This window comes from Entelurus aequoreus, linkage group LG09 (genome assembly GCF_033978785.1).
Source record: "Entelurus aequoreus isolate RoL-2023_Sb linkage group LG09, RoL_Eaeq_v1.1, whole genome shotgun sequence".
Lineage (NCBI taxonomy): Eukaryota > Metazoa > Chordata > Actinopteri > Syngnathiformes > Syngnathidae > Entelurus > Entelurus aequoreus.
In genome coordinates, this window is record NC_084739.1 from 14,406,032 (window position 1) to 14,433,305 (window position 27,274).

At 39.2% G+C, this 27,274-nt stretch overlaps 1 protein-coding gene across 2 annotated transcripts in view; it reads left to right on the top strand.

Annotated features, from left to right (window-relative positions):
• The first annotated feature begins 9,453 nt into the window (after window positions 1-9,453).
• LOC133657158 (Kv channel-interacting protein 2-like) overlaps window positions 9,454-27,274 on the top strand; it is a 344,954-nt gene continuing 327,133 nt past the window's right edge. For both annotated transcript variants that reach the window (XM_062058131.1, XM_062058136.1), the window contains exon 1: window positions 9,454-9,964. In XM_062058131.1, coding sequence (XP_061914115.1) covers window positions 9,892-9,964 — 73 coding nt within the window. In that variant the 5' untranslated portion in view covers window positions 9,454-9,891. The remainder of the gene's footprint in view (window positions 9,965-27,274) is intronic.

Sequence of the window (27,274 nt, forward strand, 5' to 3'; positions counted from 1 at the left end):
CAGCGCTGTGTCTCAGACTGTTATGTGCACACCTTACTGTTTTCCCATTTTGCATTGTGTTGTTCTTGTTTGCGTCTTTGCGCACTTGTGCGGCTGTTAAAATAATTGAATTAGCAAGTTTACCTGCACGCCGTGTCCTGTCTCTGCATCCTGGGGTCACGCTTACTGCCGACATGCGAGTTTGTGACGTAAATTGAATAAACAGGAAGTAACCGTTCCCATTCAAAATGCCTGCTTATTATTTTAATATTAGAAATAAACACATAATTAACACAGAAGACACATTTTGCTGTGCATTGTGTGCGACAAATAAAACTGAACTTTAATCTTTCTATGGAACTAAATATGCTTAATTTTTGTTTTCTCTCGGGCTTGTACTTTGTTGTTATGTCCTGCTTGTGTGTGTCCACGATGCAGCTTCATCATCAATCCTTCATTCAGGACCCCCGCAGTCTCAAACAAAGCTCCTCATCAGTGACTTGCCTATTCTCCTCATTCTGCCTCGCCGCCATCAGATCCCCTCTAACCCAATCGATCTATAACCGCATCCCTTTTTCTTTTTCACACGTCCTCGCCTTCATTTAGAATCTACCTCCGCTCATCTCATTTTGTTCAGCGCAGACAGAAATCCAATCACTGTCCAATCGACCGTAGCTGTGAAATATTTTGTTGGTGTTGGTTGACAGAAAAATGGAAGCCTCTCGGGTTATTGTGGGTCTTTTGTTTATTGGTAACACACACACACACACACACACACACACACACACACACACACACACACACACACACACACACACACACACACACACACACACACACACACACACACACACACACACACACACACACACACACACACACACACACACACACACACATACTGGTTACAATTTGGAATGGGGACCAAGTTTTTGACCATCACTTGTGGGGACCACCCTTTCTACAGGTTGTGAAGGCATAAAATTAAGCACCCCCCACGACCCCAAAAGGGACAAGCGGTAGGAAATGGATGGATGGGTGGCCACTGCCCAGTTAGCTCATATACACTACCGTTCAAAAGTTTGGGGTCACATTGAAATGTCCTTATTTTTGAAGGAAAAGCACTGTACTTTTCAATGAAGAGAACTTTAAACTAGTCTTAACTTTAAAGAAATACACTCTATACATTGCTAATGTGGTAAATGACTATTCTAGCAGCAAATGTCTGGTTTTTGGTGCAATATCTACACAGGTGTATAGAGGCCCATTTCCAGCAACTATCACTCCAGTGTTCTAATGGTACAATGTGTTGCTCATTGGCTCAGAAGGCTAATTGATGATTAGAAAACCCTTGTGCAATCATGTTCACACATTTGAAAACAGTTTAGCTCGTTACAGAAGCTACAAAACTGACCTTCCTTTGAGCAGATTGAGTTTCTGGAGCATCACATTTGTGAGGTCAATTAAACGCTCAAAATGGCCAGAAAAATAGAACTTTCATCTGAAACTCGACAGTCTATTCTTGATCTTAGAAATGAAGGCTATTCCACAAAATTGTTTGGGTGACCCCAAACTTTTGAACGGTAGTGTACGTCTTTAAATCTCTAGATTGATGAAGTAATGTGCTGATCATTCTTACTGGGGACCCTGGGGGAAAAAGAGTTAATATGGTTCATGGGGACCAAATTTAAATAATTTTGCATAATTCACACAAATTTGTACGTAATTACTGAGGACCATTTAAAAAAAAGTTCAAATTAAATATGACATGATCCTCATAATACAGCACTACAGCTGTCCTTTTATAGGAAGTTCCACCACTTAAATGTTGAAGCAAATCCTGCATCTTCTGTGACATTACTGAAAACTGCTGTTTAGCAGTAATGAACTACCATATAGAGAAGGATGGAACATTCTGAATGTGAATCATACTTTAAGGTAATAATGTTTTATAATCGTGCTGTATGAAAATGTCATCCTAAGGAACACTAAACCAGATTTTGTTTTTGGACTAAGGATGGATACCATACAGAATCACAGTACTATTAATGCCAGGATAACAAATGTTTCACTTTTCAAGAACATTAATAACTAACCAGTAAACATGTTTTATGGGCCAAAGCTTAACAATCACTTAGGCATCTTCAGAATGGATCTGACTATCATTTAAAAAGGTTTCCCTTTAGGGGACCTGTTTTTTTGTCCCCATACCATCAGAGGTTCCCTAAAGGTGACTGTGTAAACCAGGCATGTCCAAAGTGCGGCCCGAGGGCCATTTGTGGCCCCCAGCTAATTTGTTAACGGCCCCTGGCACATTCTGCAAATACTACAATAAAAATGTAAAACATGAAAAAGTGTAATAAAAGAGTAAACAGTTGAAATGTAACAAGAAAAAGTGGCAATCTTGACACTAATAACACAAAGCTGCCAAGCGGACTGTTATTGACCTATTGAAGGCTCCAATTACTTCACTGGAACAATTCCACTTTGAAATATTTTGGGGGGAAAATATTGCATATTTTGTGCGAAACAAAGTTTTCTTTCACAAAAAGGGCAACAAACAAACAAAGTTATAAAATCTTATAATCAACAGATCTACAGACTTAAGCGTTAAGAGTAAAAAAAAATTGAAATTTGGCTTATTTTCAACACTTATTCTTTTTATTTTTTTATTGTTATGAATTATTGACCTATTCAAGGTTCCAATTACTTCACATCAAATATTCCACTTTGAAATGTTTTTGGGGAAAATGTTGCATAGTTTGTGTGTTTGCCATATAAATAAGGGTTTTGACATAAAGGGCATAAACATAAAAACAAAATTTAAAAAAACGTTATAACGACAGACAGACCTGAAGTTGATCTCGAGATTCAAGCGTTAAATGAAAAAATAATCATTTATGACTTATTTCTAACATTTTTATGACTGAGACCCTTCCGGGTACCGGGGACCAAACTTGAGGAAAGCCATAAAGGTTAAAAAAAAACAACCTATATATTGTATTGGTTTTTAAAAAAAGGAAAAATATAAAAATGTAACCCGCATGCTTTGATATTTCAGTCTGTGGCCCCGAGTGGAAAAAGTTTGGACACCCCTGGTGTAAACAGAGCGATGTCCCCATTAAGTAAGCATTGCCAGTACACACACACACACACACACACACACACACACACACACACACACACACACACACACACACACACACACACACACACACACACACACACACACACACACACACACACACACACACACACACACACACACACACACACACACACACACACACACACACAGTCCAAATGAGAACTTTAAACACATAATGACCTATGGCCACATCTTCTATTTGGTTACAATGATCTCTTATAATCTATATAGGTCATACAACGTTGATATTTGCAGCTTCATAAATAGGTGTAGAAAAAATAATTATATACCCTAAATCAGGGGTTCCCAACCTTTTTTCCACCAGGGATTGATTGATTGATTGATTGATTGATTGATTGAAACTTGTATTAGTAGATTGCACAGTACAGTACATATTCCGTACAATTGACCACTAAATGGTAACACCCGAATACGTTTTTCAACTTGTTTAAGTCGGGGTCCACGTTAATCAATTCATGGTAATCAATTCATGGGACCGGTGGGAGGAAGCCGGAGTACCCGGATGGAACCCACGCAGTCACGGGGGAGAACATGCAAACTCCACACAGAAAGATCCCGAGCCCGGGATTGAACTCAGGACCTTCTTATTGTGAGGCACATGCACTAACCCCTGTTCCACCGTGCTGCCCCATCAAATAAATTAATCAAAGTTTATTTATATAGCCCTAAATCACAAGTGTCTCAAAGGGCTGCACAAGCCACAATGACATCCTCGGCTCATATCTCACATCAGGGCAAGGAAAAACTCAACCCAATGGGCTACAATGAGAAACCTTGGAGGGGACCGGTGCAATGGATGTTAGAATAATTATGTGTAAATTATCACACAACTCTTATGCTTAAAGGCCGTTGCTATAGTTATTATCAATTGTGCTGAAGTTGTACTTTTCTATCTGTGCAAAGGGACATCGTCTCGTATCAGTGTTTGTGTTCAGAACATCGAGTGCCGTGACGCAGACAGAGCAGAGACAGGGCGATATCACGAGTGTCAGTACATTTGCATTTCATGAATAGTCATATATTGTGTCTAAATGGAGCTGCTGAGATTACCCCCCTTCCTTCAGCAGCAGCCTCAGTGATGTAACCAGGGACCTCCCAAATAAATAAAGGAAGCATGTGGGCTGGACTTTGTTTCTGTAACTAGAGTACAGCCCAAAACGTCTCTCCTCATTGAGCAAAATTTAACTCTGTCTCTGCATGATTCCTTGCTTCTTGTCTGTTTAACAGATGTCATCAGTGTTTGAACCTGACAATGGACGTCGAGTGGATCTAGTTAATAGTGTGAGAGTCCAGTCCATAGTGGGGCCAGCAGGGGATCACCTTGAGTGGAGACAAGTCAGCAGCGCAGAGACGTCATCAACTGATGCACAGATGAGTGGTCCACCCCGGGTCCTGACTTTGAACAGCTAGCGCCTCATCTGTGGTTACCTAATAACCTCTCCACACAGGAGAGGGGGGCAGAGCAGAAAAGAGACGGCAGATCAACTGGTCTAAAAAGAGGTGTCTATTTAAAGGCTAGAGTATACAAATAAGTTTTAAGATCGGACTTAAAGGCCTACTGAAATTAGATTTTCTTATTTAAACGGGGATAGAAGATCCATTCTATGTGTCATACTTGATCATTTCGCGATATTGCCATATTTTTGCTGAAAGGACTCAGTAGAGAACATCGACGATAAAGTTTGCAACTTTTGGTCGCTGATAAAAAAGCCTTGCCTGTACCGGAAGTAGCGTGACGTCACAGGTTGTGGAGCTCCTCACATCTGCACATTGTTTACAATCATGGCCAGCAGCAGCGAGAGCGATTCGGACCGAGAAAGCGACAATTTCCCCATTAATTTGAGCGAGGATGAAAGATTTGTGGATGAGGAAAGTGAAAGTGAAGGACTAGAGGCCAGTGGAAGCGATTCAGATAGGGAAGATGCTGTGAGAGGCGGGTGGAACCTGATATTTACAGTAAATAAACACAAGACATATATATACTCTATTAGCCACAACACAACCAGGCTTATATTTAATATGCCACAAATTAATCCCGCATAACAAACACCTCCCCCCTCCCGTCCATATAACCCGCCAATACAAATCAAACACCCGCACAACACACTCAATCCCACAGCCCAAAGTACCGTTCACCTCCGCAAAGTTCATACAGCACATATATTTCCCCAAAGTTACGTATGTGACATGCACATAGCGGCACGCACGTACGGGCAAGCGATCAAATGTTTGGAACTCACGGTAGCGCGTTTTCAACTCAAAGTCCTCCTGGTAAGAGTCTCTGCTGTCCCATCTCCACAAGCATGCGTATCCAACTCAAAGTCCTCCTGGTAAGAGTTTCTGTTGTCCCAGGCCAATGGTAAAGCTTGTCCCAGGCCAATGGTAAAGCTTGACTGTCATCGTTCGGGAATGTAAACAATGAAACACCGGCTACGTGTTTGTGTTGCTGCAGCCGGCCGCTAATACACCGCTTCCCCCCTACAGCTTTCTTCTTTGCTGTCTTCATTGTTCATTAAACAAATTGGAAAAGATTCACCAACACAGATGTCCAGAATACTGTGGAATTTTGCGATGAAAACAGACGACTTAATAGCTGGCCACAATGGTGTCCCAAAATGTCTGCTACAATCCGTGACGTCACGCGCAAACGTCATCATACCGAGACGTTTTCAGCAGGATATTTCGAGGGAAATGTAATATTGCACTTTACTAATCTAACCCGGCCGTATTGGCATGTGTTGTAATGTCAAGATTTCATCATTGATATATAAACTATCAGACTGCGTGGTCGGTAGTAGTGGGTTTCAGTAGGCCTTTAAAAGCTTCTACTGAGGTAGCATCTCTAACTGTTACCGGGAGGTCATTCCAGAGTACCGGAACCCGAATAGAAAACGCTCTCTAGCCTTCAGACTTTTTTTGGGGCTCTGGGAATCACTAATAAGCCGGAGTTCTTAGAACGCAGATTTCTTGCAGGGACATATGGTACAATACAATCATCAAGGTTGTAAATGGTAAATGGGTTATACTTGTATAGCGCTTTTCTACCTTCAAGGTACTCAAAGCGCTTTGACACTATTTTCACATTCACACACACATTCACACACTCCACGACCCATCAGGAGCAAGGGTGAAGTGTCTTGCTCAAGGACACAACGGACGTGACGAAGTCGGTAGAAGGTGGGGATTGAACCAGGAACCTTCAGGTTGCTGGCACGGCCACTCTCCCAACAGCGCCACGCCATAAGTTTTATTGTTTTTGTAATATTAAGAGGTCAACTCATTTTGACACTCATAAAAATTAGGAATGTGGATGTGGATTCTACTGCCATTATTTCCTATGAGGACAACAAATGAAGTGGCTCCTCTCTCCATACTTATACTGTACATCAGGGGTGTCAAACTCATTTTAGATGGGGGGGCCACAGGGAGAAAAATGTACTACCAAGTGGCAAAATCACGGCACAATAACTTAAAAATAAAGACAACTTCAGATTGTTTTCTTTGTTTAAAAATAAAACAATCCTATTCTGAAAATGTACAAATCATAATGTTGTTGGTTTTTTTACACTTACATGTTGCGGTTAATAGTATTCTATCTTTATTAGTCGTTATTTATACTTTCTGAATAAATTATGTGATAATGTTCATCAGTCAACTCATTGGTGTTAATTTTCAATCTATCAAGATAAAAAAATAATATCAAAATCAAATTACAGGATGTTATTTATGTAGTTTGATCGTTTTCCTCGACTGGTGCACTAACATCATGTGTTGTTTTTTGTTGTATTTACATAAGTATAGCACAGGGGTCGGCAACCCAAAATGTTGAAAGAGCCATATTGGACCAAAAAAACAAAAACAAATCTGTCTGGAGCCGCAAAAAATTAAAAGCCATATTACATGTGTCATGAGATATAAATTTAATTAAGAAGACTTAAAGGAAACTAAATTAGCTCAAATATAGCTGCAAATTAGGCATAATGATGCAATATGTACATATAGCTAGCCTAAATAGCATGTTAGCATCGATTAGCTTGCAGTCATGCAGTGACCAAATATGTCTGATTAGCACTTCACACAAGTCAATAACATCAACAAAACTCACCTTTGTGCACTCATGTACAACGTTAAAAGTGTGGTGGACAAAATGAGACAGAAAAAGAAGTGGCATAAAACACGTCCTAGAAAGTCGGAGAAAGTTATGCATGTAAACAGACTATACGGTGAGTTCAAGGACCGCCAAAATAAGTAGGACAAAACGGCGCTCGCCAAATACTTGAATCAGTGAAGCATATTTAATATAAACAGTGTGATTTATAACAATTACGGAGGTTTGTGTCATGTTTGTCCTCCTACAGAAACCATACTAAAACAAAAAAATAGATTTTTTTCCCCCCTCATCTTTTTCCATTCTTCATACATTTTTGAAAAATCTCCAGAGAGCCACTAGGGCGGCGCTAAAGAGCCGCATGCGGCTCTAGAGCCGCGGGTTGCGACCCCCGGTATAGCATCATCTACAAAGATGGTAAAATGTTAAATGGGTTATATTTGTATAGCGCTTTTCTACCTTCAAGGTACTCAAAGCGCTTTGACACTATTTTCACATTCACACACACATTCACACACTCCACGACCCATCAGGAGCAAGGGTGAAGGGTCTTGCTCAAGGACACAATGGACGTGACTAGGTTGGTAGAAGCTGGGGATCGAACCAGGAACCCTCAAGGTTCTGAGCACAGCAACTCTCCCAACCGCGCCACGTATACTATGTATACTATTTTTTTTTTTTATCTCAAATAATGACTCGATTTAGAATCATATTAAATAAAAAGTGCAATTTGGATGTGAATGAAGTTTTTCAACCACTTACTTCCTGTTCAGTGCAAAGTGAGCTTCAAAATAAAAGCATGGCAGTATTAACCTACTACAGCAACAAAAAAAATGCACTCATTTAATTGTTATTTTGTCAAGATTGTTAGCCACCGAAAGGAAAAAAAAGTATAGTCACTGTAGTCAGTACAAACACAAACTTACTACAAAATTAGTTCTGTTAGATAAGGCTATGAAATATTAAATAAAACCAAAGAATGGAAATAAAGAAAACGTGCAGAAATTGAGGAAAATATGACCAAACTGACATAGGTTTGAAAATCCATGATTATTGTCTCGTATGTATTGTTTCGATGCATTGCTGTATGTTTCTGGCGAAAGTCAAGCGAGTCTTGCCTTCAACTTCGCTCACAAAGAATTGCTATTGCGACATCTAGTGGACACATTTAGAACAGCGGTTTCTTTCAATCAGAACTTTCAGCTCATTTTTATACTTAGCAAATAGGGCTGTGAATCTTTGGGTGTCCCACGATTCGATTCAATATCGATTCTTGGGGTCACGATTCGATTCAAAATTGATTTTTTTTCAATTCAACACGATTCTCAATTCAAAAACGATTTTTTTCCCGATTCAAAACGATTCTCTATTCATTCAATACATAGGATTTCAGCAGGATCTACCCCAGTCTGCTGACATGCAAGCAGAGTAGTAGATTTTTGTAAAAAGCTTTTATATTTGTGAAGGACAATGTTTTATCAACTGATTGCAATAATGTACATTTGTTTTGACTATTAAATGAACCAAAAATATGACTTATTTTATCTTTGTGAAAATATTGGACACAGTGTGTTGTCAAGCTTATGAGATGCGAAGCAAATGTAAGCCACTGTGACACTATTGTTCATTTTATTTTATTTTTTATAAATGTCTAATGATAATGTCAATGAGGGATTTTTAATCACTGCTATGTTGAAATTGTAACTAATATTGATACTGTTGTTGATAATATTCATTTTTGTTTCACTACTTTTGGTTTGTTCTGTGTCGTGTTTGTGTCTCCTCTCAATTGCTCAGTTGATTGCAGTTCTGAGTGTTGCTGGGTCGGTTTTGGTTTTGGAATTGGATTGCATTGGTATGGTATTGCTGTGTATTGTTTTGTTGGATTGATTAATTAAAAAAAAATAAAAATTTTTTTTTTTAATTTTTAAAAAAATAAATAAATACATTTAAAAAAAATGAGAATCGATTCTGAATCGCACAACGTGAGAATCGCGATTCAGATTCGAATCGATTTTTTCCCACACCCCTATTAGCAAACTCATCCCGCGGGCCGGGTAAAACCTGTTCGTGGGTCTGATAGGGCCCACGGGCCGTATGTTAGACACCCCGGCTGTACGTGGATGTGTGGACGAATGCGTGACATGACGTGGGGAAACCTGGCGTCATTAGACAGATTGCGTGACAGATCGTGGGCAAATGTCACAGTCAGGGGGGGCAGAAGAAGGGAGAGGGAGACAAGAAAGCTTCCTGGAGACTCCAGGGAGTATTTATAGATCCCAGGCAGTCACCTCTGGAGCTCCCACTGATGAAGTGGACGTGACGCTACTTTCACTTTCATTTCTTCTTTAATCTCTAATCGGGGACTGTTATTTGTTTTTTTTTTGGCGGGAGGACGCTGTTGCGTGTGCGTGTGCGTCCATTTCCAAGGTGTGCGCGCGCAATGCTCGTGCGCGAGGACGCAGACGCGCACACGGCTCACTGACTCGGCACAGCATCCACGCGCCGTGGACTAACGCGTTGATCTCGTTGGCGCCTTTCGCTCCGTGGCGGATGTGGCGCGTTAACAAGTGCACGCACTTCTTCTAGAAGAAACTACACTGCAACCCTCGGCCTGGCAACAACAACAACAAACATGAAGAACAAAAACCGCGAGCAAAGCCTGAGCGACTCCCGGGAGCTGGACGGCTCCTACGACCCGCTGACGGGTGAGTCTCCCGGCCTCTCTTGGGGCCGACGCCGGGCTGAAAGATTCAACATGGAGACATTTTTCTCTTACTAACTTTAGGTGGGGACACTCTCTTACAAGTTCCTATTAAGTTGTTAACAAACTAGGGATGGGCTTTGTCATACATGCTATTTGTTTATATCCAGGAGAAAAATATATATTTTCAACAAATTCCTCGTAAAAGATGCCTTTCAAAGCCTGATAAAATGGAGGCAATATTCCAACCAACATAACCAGACATGCTTAATTAGTTAATTAACATCACCTGGTTAGGTTTGCACACGGCCCAAAACTAACTCGGGCTACGGTGATCGATTATTTCACTAACCGATTAGTTTGTTCGATTGAGTAATTAGACTTACTTAAAAAGTAAAAATGAACAATTTTCCTTGTGGATCGATACTGTTTAAGTCTAAGTCTAATCCGGGGGTCGGCAACCCGCGGCTCTAGAGCCGCATGCGGCTCTTTAGCGCCGCCCTAGTGGCTCTCTGGAGATTTTTCAAAAATGTATGAAGAATGGAAAAAGATGAGGGGAAAAAAAATCAATTTTTTTGTTTTAAAATGGTTTCTGTAGGAGGACAAACATGACACAAACCTCCCTAATTGTTATAAATCACACTGTTTATATTAAACATCCTTCACTGATTCCAGTATTTGGCGAGCGCCGTTTTGTCCTACTAATTTTGGCGGTCCTTGAACTCACCGTATAGTTTGTTTACATAACTTTCTCCGACTTTCTAGGACGTGTTTTATGCCACTTCTTTTTCTGTCTCATTTTGTCCACCACACTTTTAACGTTGGGCATGAGTGCACAGAGGTGAGTTTTGTTGATGTTATTGACTTGTGTGGAGTGCTAATCAGACATATTTGGTCACTGCATGACTGCAAGCTAATCGATGCTAACATGCTATTTAGGCTAGTGATATGTACATATTGCATCCTTATGCCTCATTTGTAGCTATATTTGAGGTCATTTAATTTCCTTTAAGTCCTCTTAATTAAATTTATATCTCATGACACATGTAATATGGCTTTTAATTTTTTGCGGCTCCAGACAGATTTGTTTTTGTATTTTTGGTCCAATATGGCTCTTTCAACATTTTGGGTTGCCGACCCCTGGTCTAATCGGATAAAACACACATTACCCTAACGCAGTGGTTCTTAACCTTGTTGGAGGTACCGAACCCCACTAGTTTCATATGCGCATTCACCGAACCCTTGTTTAGTAAAAAATAAAATGTTTTTTTTTTTTTCAAATTGAAGAAAAAGTCATGTTTTTTTATTGATGCACAAAATTAACCGTGCATGAACATCACCTTGTTCAAAGGACACAGCTAACACAGTGCATGAACTCACAACAAATTACACACCTTACACACATTACCATGAATTGATTAACGTGGACCCCCACTTAAACAAGTTGAAAAACTTATTCAGGTGTTACCATTTAGTGGTCAATTGTACATATACTACCGTTCAAAAGTTTGGGGTCACATTGAAATGTCCTTATTTTTCAAGGAAAAGCACTGTACTTTTCAATGAAGATAACTTTAAACTGTCTTAACTTTAAAGAAATACACTCTATACATTGCTAATGTGGTAAATGACTATTCTAGCTGCAAATGTCTGGTTTTTGGTGCAATATCTACATAAGTGTATAGAGGCCCATTTCCAGCAACTATCACTCCGGTGTTCTAATGGTACAATGTGTTTGCTCATTGGCTCAGAAGGCTAATTGATGATTAGAAAACCCTTGTGCAATCATGTTCACACATCTGAAAACAGTTTAGCTCGTTACAGAAGCTACAAAACTGACCTTCCTTTGAGCAGATTGAGTTTCTGGAGCATCACATTTGTGGGGTCAATTAAACGCTCAAAATGGCCAGAAAAAGAGAACTTTCATCTGAAACTCGACAGTCTATTCTTGTTCTTAGAAATGAAGGCTATTCCACAAAATTAATTGGGTGACCCCAAACTTTTGAACGGTAGTGTAATATGTACTGTACTGTGTAAACTGTACTGTTTCATATAATGTATTATCTTCCTTTGCAATCTGCTAGTAAAAGTTTCAATCGATCAATCAAACAACCTGCAAATCAGATGGAAAATTAGAGGGAACATTGTTTGGGGGTATCCATAATACGCTGATAGGGAGAAGTTTTTATTTACACGATAAGTCAGATGTGTCTTTACCTCCGTGGCGGAGGCTCCGCCAAACCCCTGAGGTCGACTCACCGAACCCCTGGGGTTCGATCGAACCCAGGTTAAGAACCACTGCCCTAACGTCATTATAGGGAAGATGGTTGAAATAAATGTCACTTTTTTTTTCTTAATGGTATCCTCATCAACATTGAAATTTCAGTTTTAACATGTGTGCATGAATAAAAGACAACAACAACAAAAAACCTGTTTTCCGCCACAAATCATGTGTGCTCCATTGCTGTATCTACGTATTTAAAGCACTCTATGTGGTTCAGATTTTATACTTTTTAAAAAAAAAATCCTTTACACTCATTAATGGTTAATTGAATCAACAGACTATAAATCGAAGGTTTTTTTCTAATCAAATTAATGGAATTAATGAATGAATCGTTCTAGTCCTGATCCTTTATACCATGAATTGATTAACGTGGACCCCGACTTAAACAAGATGAAAAACTTATTCAAGGGTTACCATTTAGTGGTCAATTGTACGGAATATGTACTGTACTGTGCAATCTACTAATAAACGTTTCAGTCAATCAATCAATCAATCAATCAATCCTAGTCCTTTTTATTCCAGTGAATTATTCGAAACTAAAGCTTTTTTACACCAATTAGCTTTACAATTAAACCACTTCCAACTAGTGTTCTCCCGATACCAATTTAATTATTTCGATACTTTTCGGTACTTTTCTAAATAAAGGGGACCACAAAAAATTGCATTATTGGCCTTATTTTAACAAAAAATCTTAGGGTACATTAAACATATATTTCTTATTGCAAGTTTGTCCTTAAATAAATTAGCCAACATACAAGACAACTTGTCTTTTAGTCGTAAGTAAGCAAATAAAGGCTCCTAATTTAGCTGCTGATGTATGCAGTAACATATTGTGTCATTTATCATTCTATTATTTTGTCAAAATTATTACGGACAAGTGGTAGAAAATGAATTATTAATTTACTTGTTCATTTACTGTTAATATCTGCTTACTTTCTCTCTTAACATGTTCTATCTACACTTCTGTTAAAATGGTATAATAATCACTTATTCTTCTGTTGTTTGATACTTTACATTAGTTTTGGATGATTCCACGAATTTGGGTATCGATCCGATACCAAGTCGTTACAGGATCATACATTGGTCATATTCAAAGTCCTCATGTGTCCAGGGACATATTTCCTGAGTTTATAAACATAATATACATTTAAAAAAACCCAAAAGAACATGTTGTGATGCCAAAAAATAACAACGTAGTCATAGTAGTATCGACTAGATACGCTACTGTACTTGGTATCATTACAGTGGATGTTAGGTGTAGGGGGAGGGGGTGGCGGACCAGTACTTTTCAGAGGCGGTATAGTACCGAAAATGATTCATTAGTATCGCGGTACTATACTAATACCGGTATACCGTACAACCCTACTTCAAACCAAGCACATTCTGAGTATTCAATCTCTTAAATGATTCTTGTTGAGACATATGGTCTTGTGCCTCAAGTTAATACTCTGACTTGGCACAAATGCGCTGACTTTGCCATTCCAAGGAACCTCACTCACCTTTTGCAGTGACGGTGATATATATTTTTTTTGTTCAAAATAATCTTGGCTCACTTTTTCGGCGGTGCTTCTCAATTATTTTCTGTCTTGACCGTCGTGATCTCTCTCGACACTTATTGTTGTTTTCCGGTATTTTGTTTTATTTCCTGTGCTGTGCTCTTATTTTTGTTTCCATTTCCTGTTGGCCTCCTCCTTGCCATTACTTCTCCTGTCGGGAAGGGTCCAGCTGCTGCTGCAGCTGCAGCCGCAGACACTCCAAGTGGCGCCCACAGAGGTGACGACAATGGAAGTGAACCGTGTCTTACAGACATGCCCACAGTGGTGCTGACAACGCGAGAGTAGACACCTGATTTGGAACATGATCCAAGATGGGGAATGCAACGCACCATGGTTGTTATTTCAGTTGGTGAATGTATTGCTTTTTAGGCGGATTATATACAACATAATCCTAACCTATTTTCAGCAGTATTTTTAAAATAGTTTTCTGCATTTCGTATTGTCTCTCCAGCTTCGTTTCCATTGTCGTCACCCCTGTGGGCAAGTCTTTAAGGGGGCTCGGCTTTGAGTAGGCGCGACTTAGACTTAAAGTGGACGCTACTTTAGAGTGTCTGCGGTCGCTCCTGTCGGAGCGCTTGCTCCCGCACCTGTCGCTGATTGGCAATCAGGACACAACTGTTTTCCTGGTTGCCAATCAGGATGCCTTGCTGTGCTTTGTACCGCTGTTGCATAGCTTTCCCTATACTTTCGGTGACTGTTTTTCCTTTTTTTGCACTTCCCTGCTGCACAATTTTTCTTATTAACTATATTTAACCGGCATGTCGGGCCCCCCGACACCTCTCCGTGACTCCCCACTACTTGAGAAACTATTATAAGGCAAACTTTTGAGGCAGTCAAGTAATTGCGTCCTCTGCTGGATTCCCAGTTTTGCTGTGTTGCATATGACTTCACGTCCGTTTTTCTTCTTCGCGGCTTAATTCACATGATGGTCAAGCAGCTTGAGCGTAGCATTAAACGAGTGATGGTGAGTGTAAAGTTTGAGAAGAAAATGCCGTATTGCTCTTCTGTTCTTGGGTGTTCCAGTCGGTCAAATAGAGCGATAGTAAAGAGCTTTCATATAGTCCCGAAAGAAGTGGTTCATAAAGTCACGGAAAAAACAAAAGTGTGTCGAAGGAAATGGTTTATAAAAATATAACTTTCATCATCTTCTAGAATACAATAGTACCGTGCTCGTGTCTGCAGCGATCACTTTGTAAAATATTTGTTTGAACATTTGATTTGGTTGTTTGAGAAACCTTCTGTGATGCAATCAAGTTTATTCTCTACTGTATTTGTAGTGTTTGAGAGCAGAACTAAATGGAAAGAAAGGACAAAAGCTCAAATTAGTTTGTGTTCTTTTGTGGTTGCTATGCCTAAATGAAACTACGAAGACCTGCTTGTGCAAATAAACTAACCGTGTCATGTTAAGTCTTACTAATAAATATTGTGATATTTGGTCCAATCCACCGTATTTTCTTTGTCGATTTTCAATACAAACTAAAAGCTAGTTGTGTTGTGCAGGAAAGCCAAGTGCTTTATTCGACACGGATGACCACATTATAGTGTCTTTTTTGCTATTTGTTATCATCAAAAAATAATTTTAATGGCATTAATAAATTAGATGAATAAATCTCTAGGCTAATAATGAGACAAAATATGAACTTCACACCATAAAAACAACTGTAGACATGAATTGTAGATGAGACCATTTGCAGGAAATCAACTGCAAACAAATGTATCCTTTTTCTCATTACCGTCACGATCACAGAAGTGCGGCACTCAAACACGTTACTTCGCGATGCATGAATAAGTCCAACATTGTCTTTTACCGATTCATGCTTAATTTGAGGACCCCTGCAGATTTAAAGACATGATGTGCTCCTATCTTTTCTTCTCTAAATCCTTGTGAGTGTCAAAGGAAGTGAAGTCGAGACGAGCAGTAACGTCTCGGTGATGATGAATAGTTTAAATCTTTAAAAATATATATTTTTCTGAAGAGTGTTTAAAGTAAATTTCATACCATTTGAAATAGTGTTTCATGATTGCTTATATATTTGCCTCTAAATCTTTCAAAATACGCCTAAATCTGCATTGATGCAGGTAAATAAACAGTAGTCTAATGGGACTGTAGACCATCACCTGAAACCCGGGAGTGCCTCTCGGTCACGTTATAGCAACCCATCAAATAGCCCATTTTAGTTCCCTATTGGTGTTCATTACAGTAATATGTGTCCCTGGAGCCTGTTTGTGAGCACCACACATATTTTATCTCCCTCACTTGTTCGTCCAATTTTTGAGAGAAAGGACGCTCAAATAGTCAAAATACCTCACTTCTGACCCGCTCTTCGTAATTTGAACCAGCATCCTCTGCAGTGGACATTTGTTTGTAATTTATTTATTCGGTCAAAGTTAAACATTTTGGAAAAATATTACCAATGTTCTCAGGAGTTTATTCAAACCACTTTAAGAGGATGGTTTTGTATTAAAAACAGGCTTGGCTACACATCTTAAAATAATGCTGGAGCTACCTGTCAATCAGCTAAAGTTTTATCATTTTGTTTTTCTTCAGCGCATAGGCTAACTTAGCATTATGTTGTTAAAATGTGAGTGAAATGTTAGCATGTAGCTCACATCGCTATGCTAGTGTTGCTAACATGTGTGTCCCCCTTTATCTGATATATGGCGCCTATGATCTTAGACAAATGCAAAGTTAGAGTACTGTGTATAACATTTTTGAAGCCACACACACTGTTGGTGACAAGTGTAGACAAACACTGATCATTAGCATTAAAGCTACACACACAAAGTGACTTGTTACCAGTAGAGCTTACTAAAAGTGCTTTAAAATGGTCTCAATTCCACCATTAAGGCCTGATTTTGGTCAGCACACCTCCAATGGACTATTGTGGGACTTTTGAATCCTCCTAAGAACCCGCGTCCTCTGCAGTGGACATTTTTGTTTTTCTATAATAGGGCCTTTTTAACCCAAAATTTGTAACTCTGACAAAAGAAATGAAGCAAAAACAGATATCAATTAATCAAGCTTTATTGTAGACTCCAACATCCAAGTAGACATACAATCACATACAGTACATAAAACAAACAAAATGCAGTATAAAAGGCATTTTAACATATTAAAAACAGTGCTTGTGCATATTCAGTAAAAGGCATCTAATAAATAAATAAAAGCAGCAATAAAAAAAAAATATATACAGTGTTTCCCATAAACTGCCAAGATACCTGTGGCGGTGGGGGCGTGGCTATGGGCGTGGTCACATGAAATCATCAAGTAATTTGCATAATTTACTACAATGATATGATTTTCTCTAAAAAGGCTAAAAAAATGTATACTTACTAATTAATAATAACAGTTTTGTTTTAAACGTCCATCCATCCATCCATCCATCCATCCATCCATCCATCCATCCATCCATCCATCCATTTTACAATATAATTACAACACTTTATGTACATATTTATATACAGATTTGAACATTAAGTTATTCACTGAAATATATTTATTAATTGTGGTTCTTACAAAAATCATATCTTATAAAAGTATAAAAGCTAAAATGTCTCTTAAAGCTCTGCCCCTTTAATTAGTGCATACTAAATAATTTAACTTTAGCCTACTACTACAACCATATTATTTACCAGCAACATAAAGTGAAACAGAGGCAGAGGTGTCCTGCCACAGTCAGTAACAAATAAACAGAAAACATTAGTGGTGGTAGATAGACACAGAGCTTCATCAAACATCTGATCCACTGAACAAAGAGCTCCAAAAATCTTGATCCTACACTTCTCTTTTGTAAAGTAAATCTGAACAGCCGATATGGGCATCTACATCAACTATATGATTTGCCTGAGAAGCTGGACAAAAAAAAAAAAAAAAAAAATTAACAAAAAAAATCTATTTGTTGCGGCCTTAATTCTTTCGTGGCGGGCCGCAACAAATAAATGAATGTGTGGGAAACAGTATATATATACACTTTAAAAAATGCGTCTACACATTCTATAAAAAGGCACAGATACCAGTGTTTCCATATGTACGATTGGTACCTAACAGAACTACACCTAGGATTGGTTATCTGTATAATAAGAATATTCTCGGACCCCTGCTGTCTACATATACATTTAAAAATCAGTTTTCTCAGGGTGGCGTGGAAGGTGTTCATCCCTAAATCACAAAAAATATCGACTGCAGAGGACGCTGGTTCTCAGTACGATGGAGCACCTTTAACAAATTAAACTGCATATTTGTCATCATTGTTTTAACAATCCAAACATTAGGACTGCAGCAATCGATAATTTTAATAATCGAGTCATTTTCTATTAGGTTGTTCGATTAATCAAGTAATCAGGTCTACTATATAACCTCAATGTGTATTTTAGGGAAATAGTTGAAATGGCATTTTCCTTCATTTATTCTAATGAATACACGTCATCAACATTGAAATTGTGTTTTGAACATGTGTGCATTTCTCAAAAAAATAAATAAAATAATAATAATCTCCCTGCCGCACAAATCACCGCACCCACACACCACTAGGGGTGTAACGGTACATGTATTTGTATTGAACCGTTTCGGTACGGGGGTTCCGGTTCGGAGATGTACTGAACGAGTTTCCACATGGACATAGTAAGTAGCGTAACGCATGTTGTGTAAACAATGCACACCGAGGCACAACACACGGCATGCTAGCAGCTAACGGGCTACGATAGACTGACCATACGTCCTCTTTTCACCGGACATGTCCTCTTTTGCGGGGCTGTCCGGGCGGAGTTTCTTAAATGCCTCAAATGTCCGGAATTTTGAATTAGGGTTGCATGTTTTTTCTATGTACGTTCAGGGTTAAGAAGGGGTTAAAAACAAAACAAATTGTGCACGCAGCAGCATTCGTGAGGGAGGGGCAGAGACAGAGAGAGCGAGAGTTATGATAAACGCGCATGCGTCGCCAGGCTCTGCTTTTTATCCATAGATTTATCAGATTTAATTTTTTATTATCTATAGCAGGGGTGTCAAAAGTGTGCCCCGGAGGCCATTTGCGGCCCACAGCTAATGTTTTAAAGGCCCACGGCACCTTCTAAAAATACTATTAAAATAAACAAAAACATAACAAAAGTGAAATAAAAAAGCTTAAAGGGTAAATGTAATTTAGAAAAAGTTGCAATGTTGACTAATAAAACAAAGCTAATTTTGTTTTTCTTTCAAACTGTCATTGCTCAAAACATAATATTGAATCAAAATCAATGTTATTATGAACTATTGACCTATCCTAAGAAAAATATTTTTGGTGGAAGATTTTGCAAATTTGGTAAATAAATAACCCAAAAATTTATATTTTGTTGTTTTCTTACTGTTCCGAAAATGAACCGAACCGTGACCTCTAAACCGAGGTACGTACCGAACCGAAATTTTTGTTTACCGTTACACCCCTACACACCACCGCTCTCATGTACGCTCTATTGCAACGGCCATGCGGAAACTATCCATAAATATATGTTTAAAGTTCCGGACACTCCGTGTCGCCCTGATTTGAACAATTTTTATAAGTTACACTCATTAAACGAGTAATCAAAGCAACATATTATAGATCAAAGCTTTTTTTCTGATCGGAAAAAAATATTTTTATCGATTAATCGTTGCAGCCTGACAAAAAAATGCCTATCCCTAGTTTTTAGGCCTTTAAAGTTAACTTTGTATAATATTTAAGATAAGGGTGGGAAGGATGGTCACATATTGAATCTTTCAGTGGCTGTGTTGCATGTGTGCGATTGTGTGCTGTGGGTGACTGCTGAGAAAGAACTGTGATTGCTGCTGACCTGGCTCAGTGGGGGAGACCACGCCACTTGGTTTGCACTGAGATGAGCGAATTGATACCTGGAATTGACTTTTTCCTTTACACCTTTGACCGATTACCTGAAGCTTTCATGTATATATTTAATTCTGCAAAATGCTGCTGTTGGCAAGCGAACCAACATTTGTATGAATGTTTTAGACCAATCATTTGATACCACGATGATGGATATCAGTTGTCAATAGTGGTGATGCATCTGTGAGTATAAAATGTTTGTGTGTCAATGTAGCAAAGTGACAGTACTCATGGGAAGTCCAGTTATGGCTGTTTTTTGCAACTTATTTAGTGAGCCTACCTGTGCTACCCTTGAGAAAGCTTGTCTCTCGGGATGTTTTCCCCACTCCATACGGCCTCCCGAGGTCATCGTTCCATGCTAATGTGGTCTCTGTTTAAGTGCCAGCTGCCGCACTTACATTCCCGCCTTATGCCTGAGCGAACCTCTGGCTACGCAGAACGATGTCATGTGCTTGTCCAGACAGCTGTGCTCCCCTTATCTCCATGGGGACAATGTTATCTAAGGCTACGGACTTTTTGCTGTTTCTTAGAAACGGCCGACAAACCCGACAATTTCCCAACTTCTAGAGCAGAAATGTCAAACATGCAGGTTCAACCCGGCCCGCGATTTGAGTTTGCATACTGTAAAATTTAGCTGCATTTTGAAACTAAAGAAACTGCAGTTCTAAATGTGTCCATTGGATGTCGTAATAGCAATTCTGTTAGGCAAGCAAATAGTTTATATCGGGGAGCGCACGTATACCAAGCAAGCGTTACACGGTAAAGCGGGGATGCGACTATTATATATATTAATAGATGATATCTGTCTATTACCTGACCGCTTCTATGTTAGCTACCTCTCTTTGTTTATAATGTATATTTTCTGCTGGATCTACTCTCTATTTTATGTTGCCCTTTTTTTGCTGCATCTGTTACATATACTGTAATATTGTACATGGTAATTGGGATTTGTTATATTGTATATATTATATACAAATATAATATAATAATATAATAAATCAGTATATATTATATACTGTATACATAATATGTAAATATTACATATGTTATATTTTATATTGCTACTATGGTACATTTTTTGTCTACTTTATACCTGCATTATCTTTTCCATCCTTACCCTTTCCATCCTTTGTAACTAAGCTACTGTGTGGAACAATTTCCCTTGTGGATCAATAAAGTTTGTCTAAGTCTTAATCAACCCAACGTAAAACACACAGGAGTAAAATAAAGAATTGGTAACCCCACTTAAAATGCTGCATGAGACACTGCACATTGACATAGGTCTGTGAAAATGTTTGTCTTCTGTGCAAATTTTAAGAAAGTGAACAGTGTGTGATTTACTGCAATACTGTCAAATACTGTCAGTCTTTTAAGTTTTTAGTTTGTTAAAATTGTTCCCACATTTCTTAAATAACTTTGTTTAATTGCTTTGTAGATAGACTGAGATTAAGTCTAAACTCATTGTATTATTCATGGTCAGAATTTTCAACTAACTTAAGGTCTTTTGTCAAGAGGCTTATTTCTAATATGTATATTTTCAGAATGTGCGTGTTCTATTTTGGGCTAAAGTAAAACAAAGAAAACAATCCGAATTTGTCAAAGTTGTATTTTTAAGTTATTATGCCATGAATTTACCCGATCCGCCCATGTAGGAATAGATTTTCCTCCATGCGGACTCTGAGCTAAAATGAGTTGGACACCCCTGGTCTAGAGCAGTGGTCCCCAACCTTTTTGTAGCTGCGGACCGGTGGGGGTGAAATACAATCATGTGTGCTTACGGACTGTATCCCTGCAGACTGTATTGATCTATATTGATATATAATGTATATATTGTGTTTTTTATGTTGATTTAAAAAAAAAAAAAAAAAGTTTTTTACTTTTTAATTTCTTGTGCGGCCCGGTACCAATCGGTCCACGGACCGGTACCGGGCCGTGGCCCGGTGGTTGGGGACCACTGGTCTAGAGGTAGTACCAGAGCCGTAACATAGGTGGAACTCTGCAAGTGAATAGTGTATTTCGTAATGTCGAGACAGAAGTGAGGTAGCTGCCACTCAAGACTCACTACTCCAACGCAAATCAGTTGTTGTTGCTTTCCAACATGTACTCCATACAACACGTCAGATCCAGGGTAATTATCTGATTGTGTGAAAGCGCACACAGTTGCTACAGTCCCACATAGCAGGGTTCTGTATTAAAGGCACAGGCGAATAAATGCCGAATTTGCTGGTTAAGTTCTGAGGCGTCAATTTTACTAGGATGTCTGTGTGAGCATAATTTCAGAGACAGAGGTTCCAGTGTTAATGCCAATGTTCACATTAGTGCAGGTTAGAAACTAAACACCATCTTGAACTCAAAAATGTTTTGAACACAATAGTGAACTGCCAGGAAAAAAACATTCGAAAAACAGTTACAAAGCGGAATTTTACTTAAACTCACAATTCTGTTCAGAATCGATTCTTAATTCAACATGTTTCCTGATTGAAATCGATTCTCACAATTTAAGGATGGGTACCTTAATAGGCACTGACTGAATTTTGTCAGTACAACGTCGGTTATTGAGTCACGTAAAATCAAACGGTGCCATATATTTTGATATCTTTGTTGGGACGGCGTGGCGAAGTTGGTAGAGTGGCCGTGCCACCAATCAGAGGGTTGCTGGTTACTGGGGTTCAATCCCCACCTTCTACCATCCTAGTCACGTCCGTTGTGTCCTTGGGCAAGACACTTCACCCTTGCTTCTGATGGGTGCTGGTTAGCGCCTTGCATGGCAGCTCCCGCCATCAGTGTGTGAATGTGTGTGTGAATGGGTGAATGTGGAAATACTGTCAAAGCGCTTTGAGTACCTCGAAGGTAGAAAAGCGCTATACAAGTATAACCCATTTATCATTGTTTATTTATCATGACGTCACGTCGGGTTGCAGACTAAACAACGGCTCTAACACTGCGTACTCAAACTGCCTATAGGTAATGTCGCAATTTTCAATGCCAACAAAGCAAGGAATCCTGATAGAAAACGCTTTAGCGTAAAGTAAGGCTCCACCTTTATAAAATGCGCTAGCTTGCTGCTAATTTACATTGGCTTTGCTTACATGCTACTAATTAGAATTAGGAATTTTTATGGCGACTGCAATACCTCCAAATTTGGTAATGAAACTACAACTAAGATGCAATTTACAATCAAGCCGTTAAACATGTAAAAAGTACAATACTTACTGTATAAACACTTTGTAGGGTGCAACATAACACAAGACAGACATTCAGCTTTATGGCATATACTACTCCTGGCGAACCCACTGCCATCTCACATCTTGGAATTCCAACTGGAGGGAAAGTCTACGATATAATATTTGAAAATGAGACACAGAAATGTACCAATAAAACAAAGTATAACAACTAGACAACACAGTTATCATATTCAGCTCATTTCAAAATGTTATATGAGCTTTCTATAGATTTAAAAAAAAATAAAAAAATTATCGGTTATCGGAGCTATCTTTTAATGTAATATTGGTGTCACGTCATAATCCAATAAATATCAACCCGATAATTACCACTCCAATAATTATCGTGCAGCGTTCCAAAATTCATTTAAAATTAAAATGCATTAAATTTCATTTTTAATTACAAAAATGTGCATGTTTTCAATTTTTTAAGTACCGGTTCTGGCACCCTGAAAGCTGTTTTTACATTACGCATTTAGTACTGTGCTAGTATCGGTCAAAATGTAAAAGATACCCATCACTATTCAAAAGACAGTTTGGAATAAGCCCCCAATAGAAGAAGCATAACTGTAGAGTTTTTGTCTCCAAAGTGACATTGCCATCTAGTAGCCTGGGGGTGCTTATTACTGCTCTGTTTTGCTGATGTGCGTTTAAGGGATAGTTTTGGGATAAAACGTCCCTTTATTTTTTTCTTGGTTCTTGTTTTTCAAAACTCCCATTCTTTTCTCTACAGCTATACATTTGTATTCATTTATATATTTCTACATTTTTCAGGACACAAATGTGAGTTTTGAGATAGCGTTCTGTTTTGTGAGAGTAGTACGTGTGGGCCGGCACCATGTGGGTGAGTTGCGATTCCCTTGTCTAATGTTGAGGGAGTATTCTAAAGTCAAAGCTCAAGAACAAACAACAAAACATGACCAGGAAGAAGTGCAAGGTTATATTTCTGAATTGGACCAGCTGTTGACACCATGCATCTTGAAAGTCTGAACAGTTTGCAGTTTAGGGTCTGAATGTAAACAACAAACCTTTGAACAAGACATTTTGAACGGTTGGTGACACTTGAAGGAAGACGCTGTCTAATGAAAATCTAGTTATGAAAGGCTGGAGTCACGATTTATTAAGGATTACTGCTATGTTCGTTACCTTCTGTCATAATAATTAATAGTGAGGGTGAGTTCATTCTGCGAATTTAGGTGCTTTTCTGCTTAGGCGCACAGGAAAAAGCTATAAAGCACCAGAATACTTGTGAGAATGGATTATTAAGTGGGATTTTTGTGTGGGAAGGGTAGCTTCAGGTGAGTCATTCTTACTTGTAAGCAACTTGTGTGTGTGTGCGCGTGTGTGTGTGTGTGTGTTCTCACAGCTAACCTGTGTTACTTAAAGGCAGCGTGGGTGTTCTCAAATCAACGTTGAAGTGAAATGTAACCCTCTAGAAATAATCCCTCTCAGCCTGCTACATTGTGCTTGTAGCTCCTTCCACTGTGTGTGTGTGTGTGTGGTAGCCTGGCTGGCGTTCCCTGTTGTGTTTGAGTGCACCGGCTGAGAGATGAGAAGTAATTATAGAAGTGCGGTGCAGTAATCTCCTCTTCCACCTCCCAAGCCACACAGATGGATTATATCACCTACACACAAAATGAATGAGTTTATATGCACGCACGCATGAGTACACCATCGCCACTATTTCCATTGTGCCATTCAAAGTTACTTCCTGTCCAGTTAACCACGAGATGAACCTGATCACTGACTCGTGCAGGGCGCCTTAGCTAGAGTCCTATTTGCAGTGTTCAATATCTGACTCCAGAGCAAACTAGTTAGCTTGTCACGGACTGAACTCGCTTGTGACCTCGGCGATTATCTCATCGCTCTCATCACTGGCGTCCTGATGGCAAGAAATGAGAAGCAGAATGTGGGACGTTGGAAATGGGGTTTGACGAGCTCTGTGTTGGGCTCTGTTAAGCCTGTATAAGCGCACGCTTGTCAATGCGCTTGTGCTCTTCTTCAAAGGGTCTCGCGCGGATCCAGAAGCTGCCCAAACGACAAAATCACCACTTAAGATGGATTTACTCTGCGGGTAAACGTGCCCGATAGCTGGGCGTTTATTTACCTAAACCGCAAAGAGGATGGAATGTTAATTAGAAAACCGCAATAATTGGACAGCCTGTTATTATAAGAAATTTGAAAACTCTAATGCGGTCTTCTACAAACCCCAAAACCAGTGAAGTTGGCACGTTGTGTAAATCATAAATAAAAACAGAATACAATGATTTGCAAATCCCTTTCAACCTACATTCAATTGAATAGACTGCAAAGACAAGATACTTAAAGGCCTACTGAAACCCACTACTACTGACCACGCAGTCTGATAGTTTATATATCAATGATGAAATCTTAACATTGCAACACATGCCAATACGGCCGGGTTAGATTAGTAAAGTGCAATTTTAAATTTCCCGCGAAATATCCTGCTGAAAACGTCTCGGTATGATGACGCCTGTGCGTGACGTCACGGATTGTAGCGGACATTTTGGGACACCATTGTGGCCAGCTATTAAGTCGTCTGTTTTCATCGCAAAATTCCACAGTATTCTGGACATCTGTGTTGGTGAATCTTTTGCAATTTGTTTAATGAACAATGGAGATAGCAAAGAAGAAAGCTGTAGGTGGGAAGCGGTGTATTAGCGGCCGGCTGCAGCAACACAAACACGTAGCGGCTACGTCGTAGCCGGTGTTTCATTGTTTACATTCCCGAACGATGACAGTCAAGCTTTACCATTGGACAGTGGAGAACTGGGACAACAGAGACTCTTACCAGGAGGACTTTGTGTTGGATACGCGCTACCGTGAGTACACAGCTGCGGCTTCAGAAAAGCTGGCACAAGTGACAAAAAAGACTGAGGAAGTTGAGGAATGCTCATCAAACACTTATTTGGAAAATCCCACAGGTGAACAGGCTAATTGGGAACAGGTGGGTGCCATGATTGGGTATAAAATCAACTTCCATGAAACGCTCAGTCATTCATAAACAAGGATGGGGCGAGGGTCACCACTTTGTGAACAAATGCATGAACAAATTGTCCAACAGTTTAAGAACAACATTTTTCAACGAGCTATTGCAAGGAATTTAGGGATTTCACCATCTAAGGTCTTGTCAAGACTTGGTCCTTGGGGTTTGTTTTTCCGGAAGGCAACGGAAAGTTGGCGCAGGCAAGACGTGAATGTGAGTACATGATTTTATTTAACACTATCAAAAAAGAACAAATGAAAGGCGCGCACAATGGCGGAGGTACAAAACTTGGCTAATAAAAACAAAAGACTTGCACAAAGGCAAAAAACTATAAACATGAAACAAAAACTTACTTGGCATGGTACTGTGAACATGGCATGAAGTAGAGTGATGATAACGTGTGATGTCGCCAGGCAGACTAACTGAAAACAATGGGCTTAAATAATACAGACGTGATTGACAACAGGTGTGTGAGTCCGAACGTGAAAACAGGTGCAACTAATCGGTCGTCATGGTGACAAAACAAGAGTGCACAAAGAGTCCCAAAAACAAAACCGAACATAACTAAAACAAAACATGATCACACAGACATGACAGGTCTGTAATATCATCATAAGGTTCAGAGAATCTGGAGAAATCACTGCACATGAAATAAACTCAATATATAGTAATACATTGAAATTGATCAGCAACATTAATTCAGGTGCACAATTTAAACAATTTAGCTTATCTCATTGGAGTTTAAAGCATGATACTGATAAAGCATGTACCTAAGGCAGTCCTTAAGGGGCTCAGTGTGATACCCGGGGTCACCCCCTTCCTCCCCCCGGTATCACACTGAGCCCCTTAAGGACTGCCTGTGTAAACATCTCATTTCACAACATACCGTTATTTATCTGCGGCTTATAGTGTGGTGCAGTTAACATTTGAATATTTAAAAAATCTTTTTTTTCCTCTAAAATTTAAAGGTGCGCGGCTTATAGTCCGTAAAATACGGCATAAAGGTTTTCACACACACTGTCTTTCCTATGTTTCAGCTCTGATAATAAATACCATTTTAAAAGCAAAAAAATATGGCAAGTTGCCCCCCTTAGTCTGTGTTGGTGCCAGGTATACAGAAAAGCAACAGGGGGAGGAGGGTGCAGTCTTTTGTATGAGAAGGGCTATTACTGTAATTGTGTGTGTAGTATCTAATCGCCTCACCATTAAACATTTAAAGCGGTCATTAAGTGCACAATTGCACATCTGACAGTGTCCGTATCGATATCAGACACTGCTTGATACTGCACCGTGGCAAATAACGTTGCAAAATATTCCATCCTTTATTTTTCAACCCTCTTCTTATATCCATCATGAGCTTTTGCACTACATCTTCCTGTTCCATTGCCATA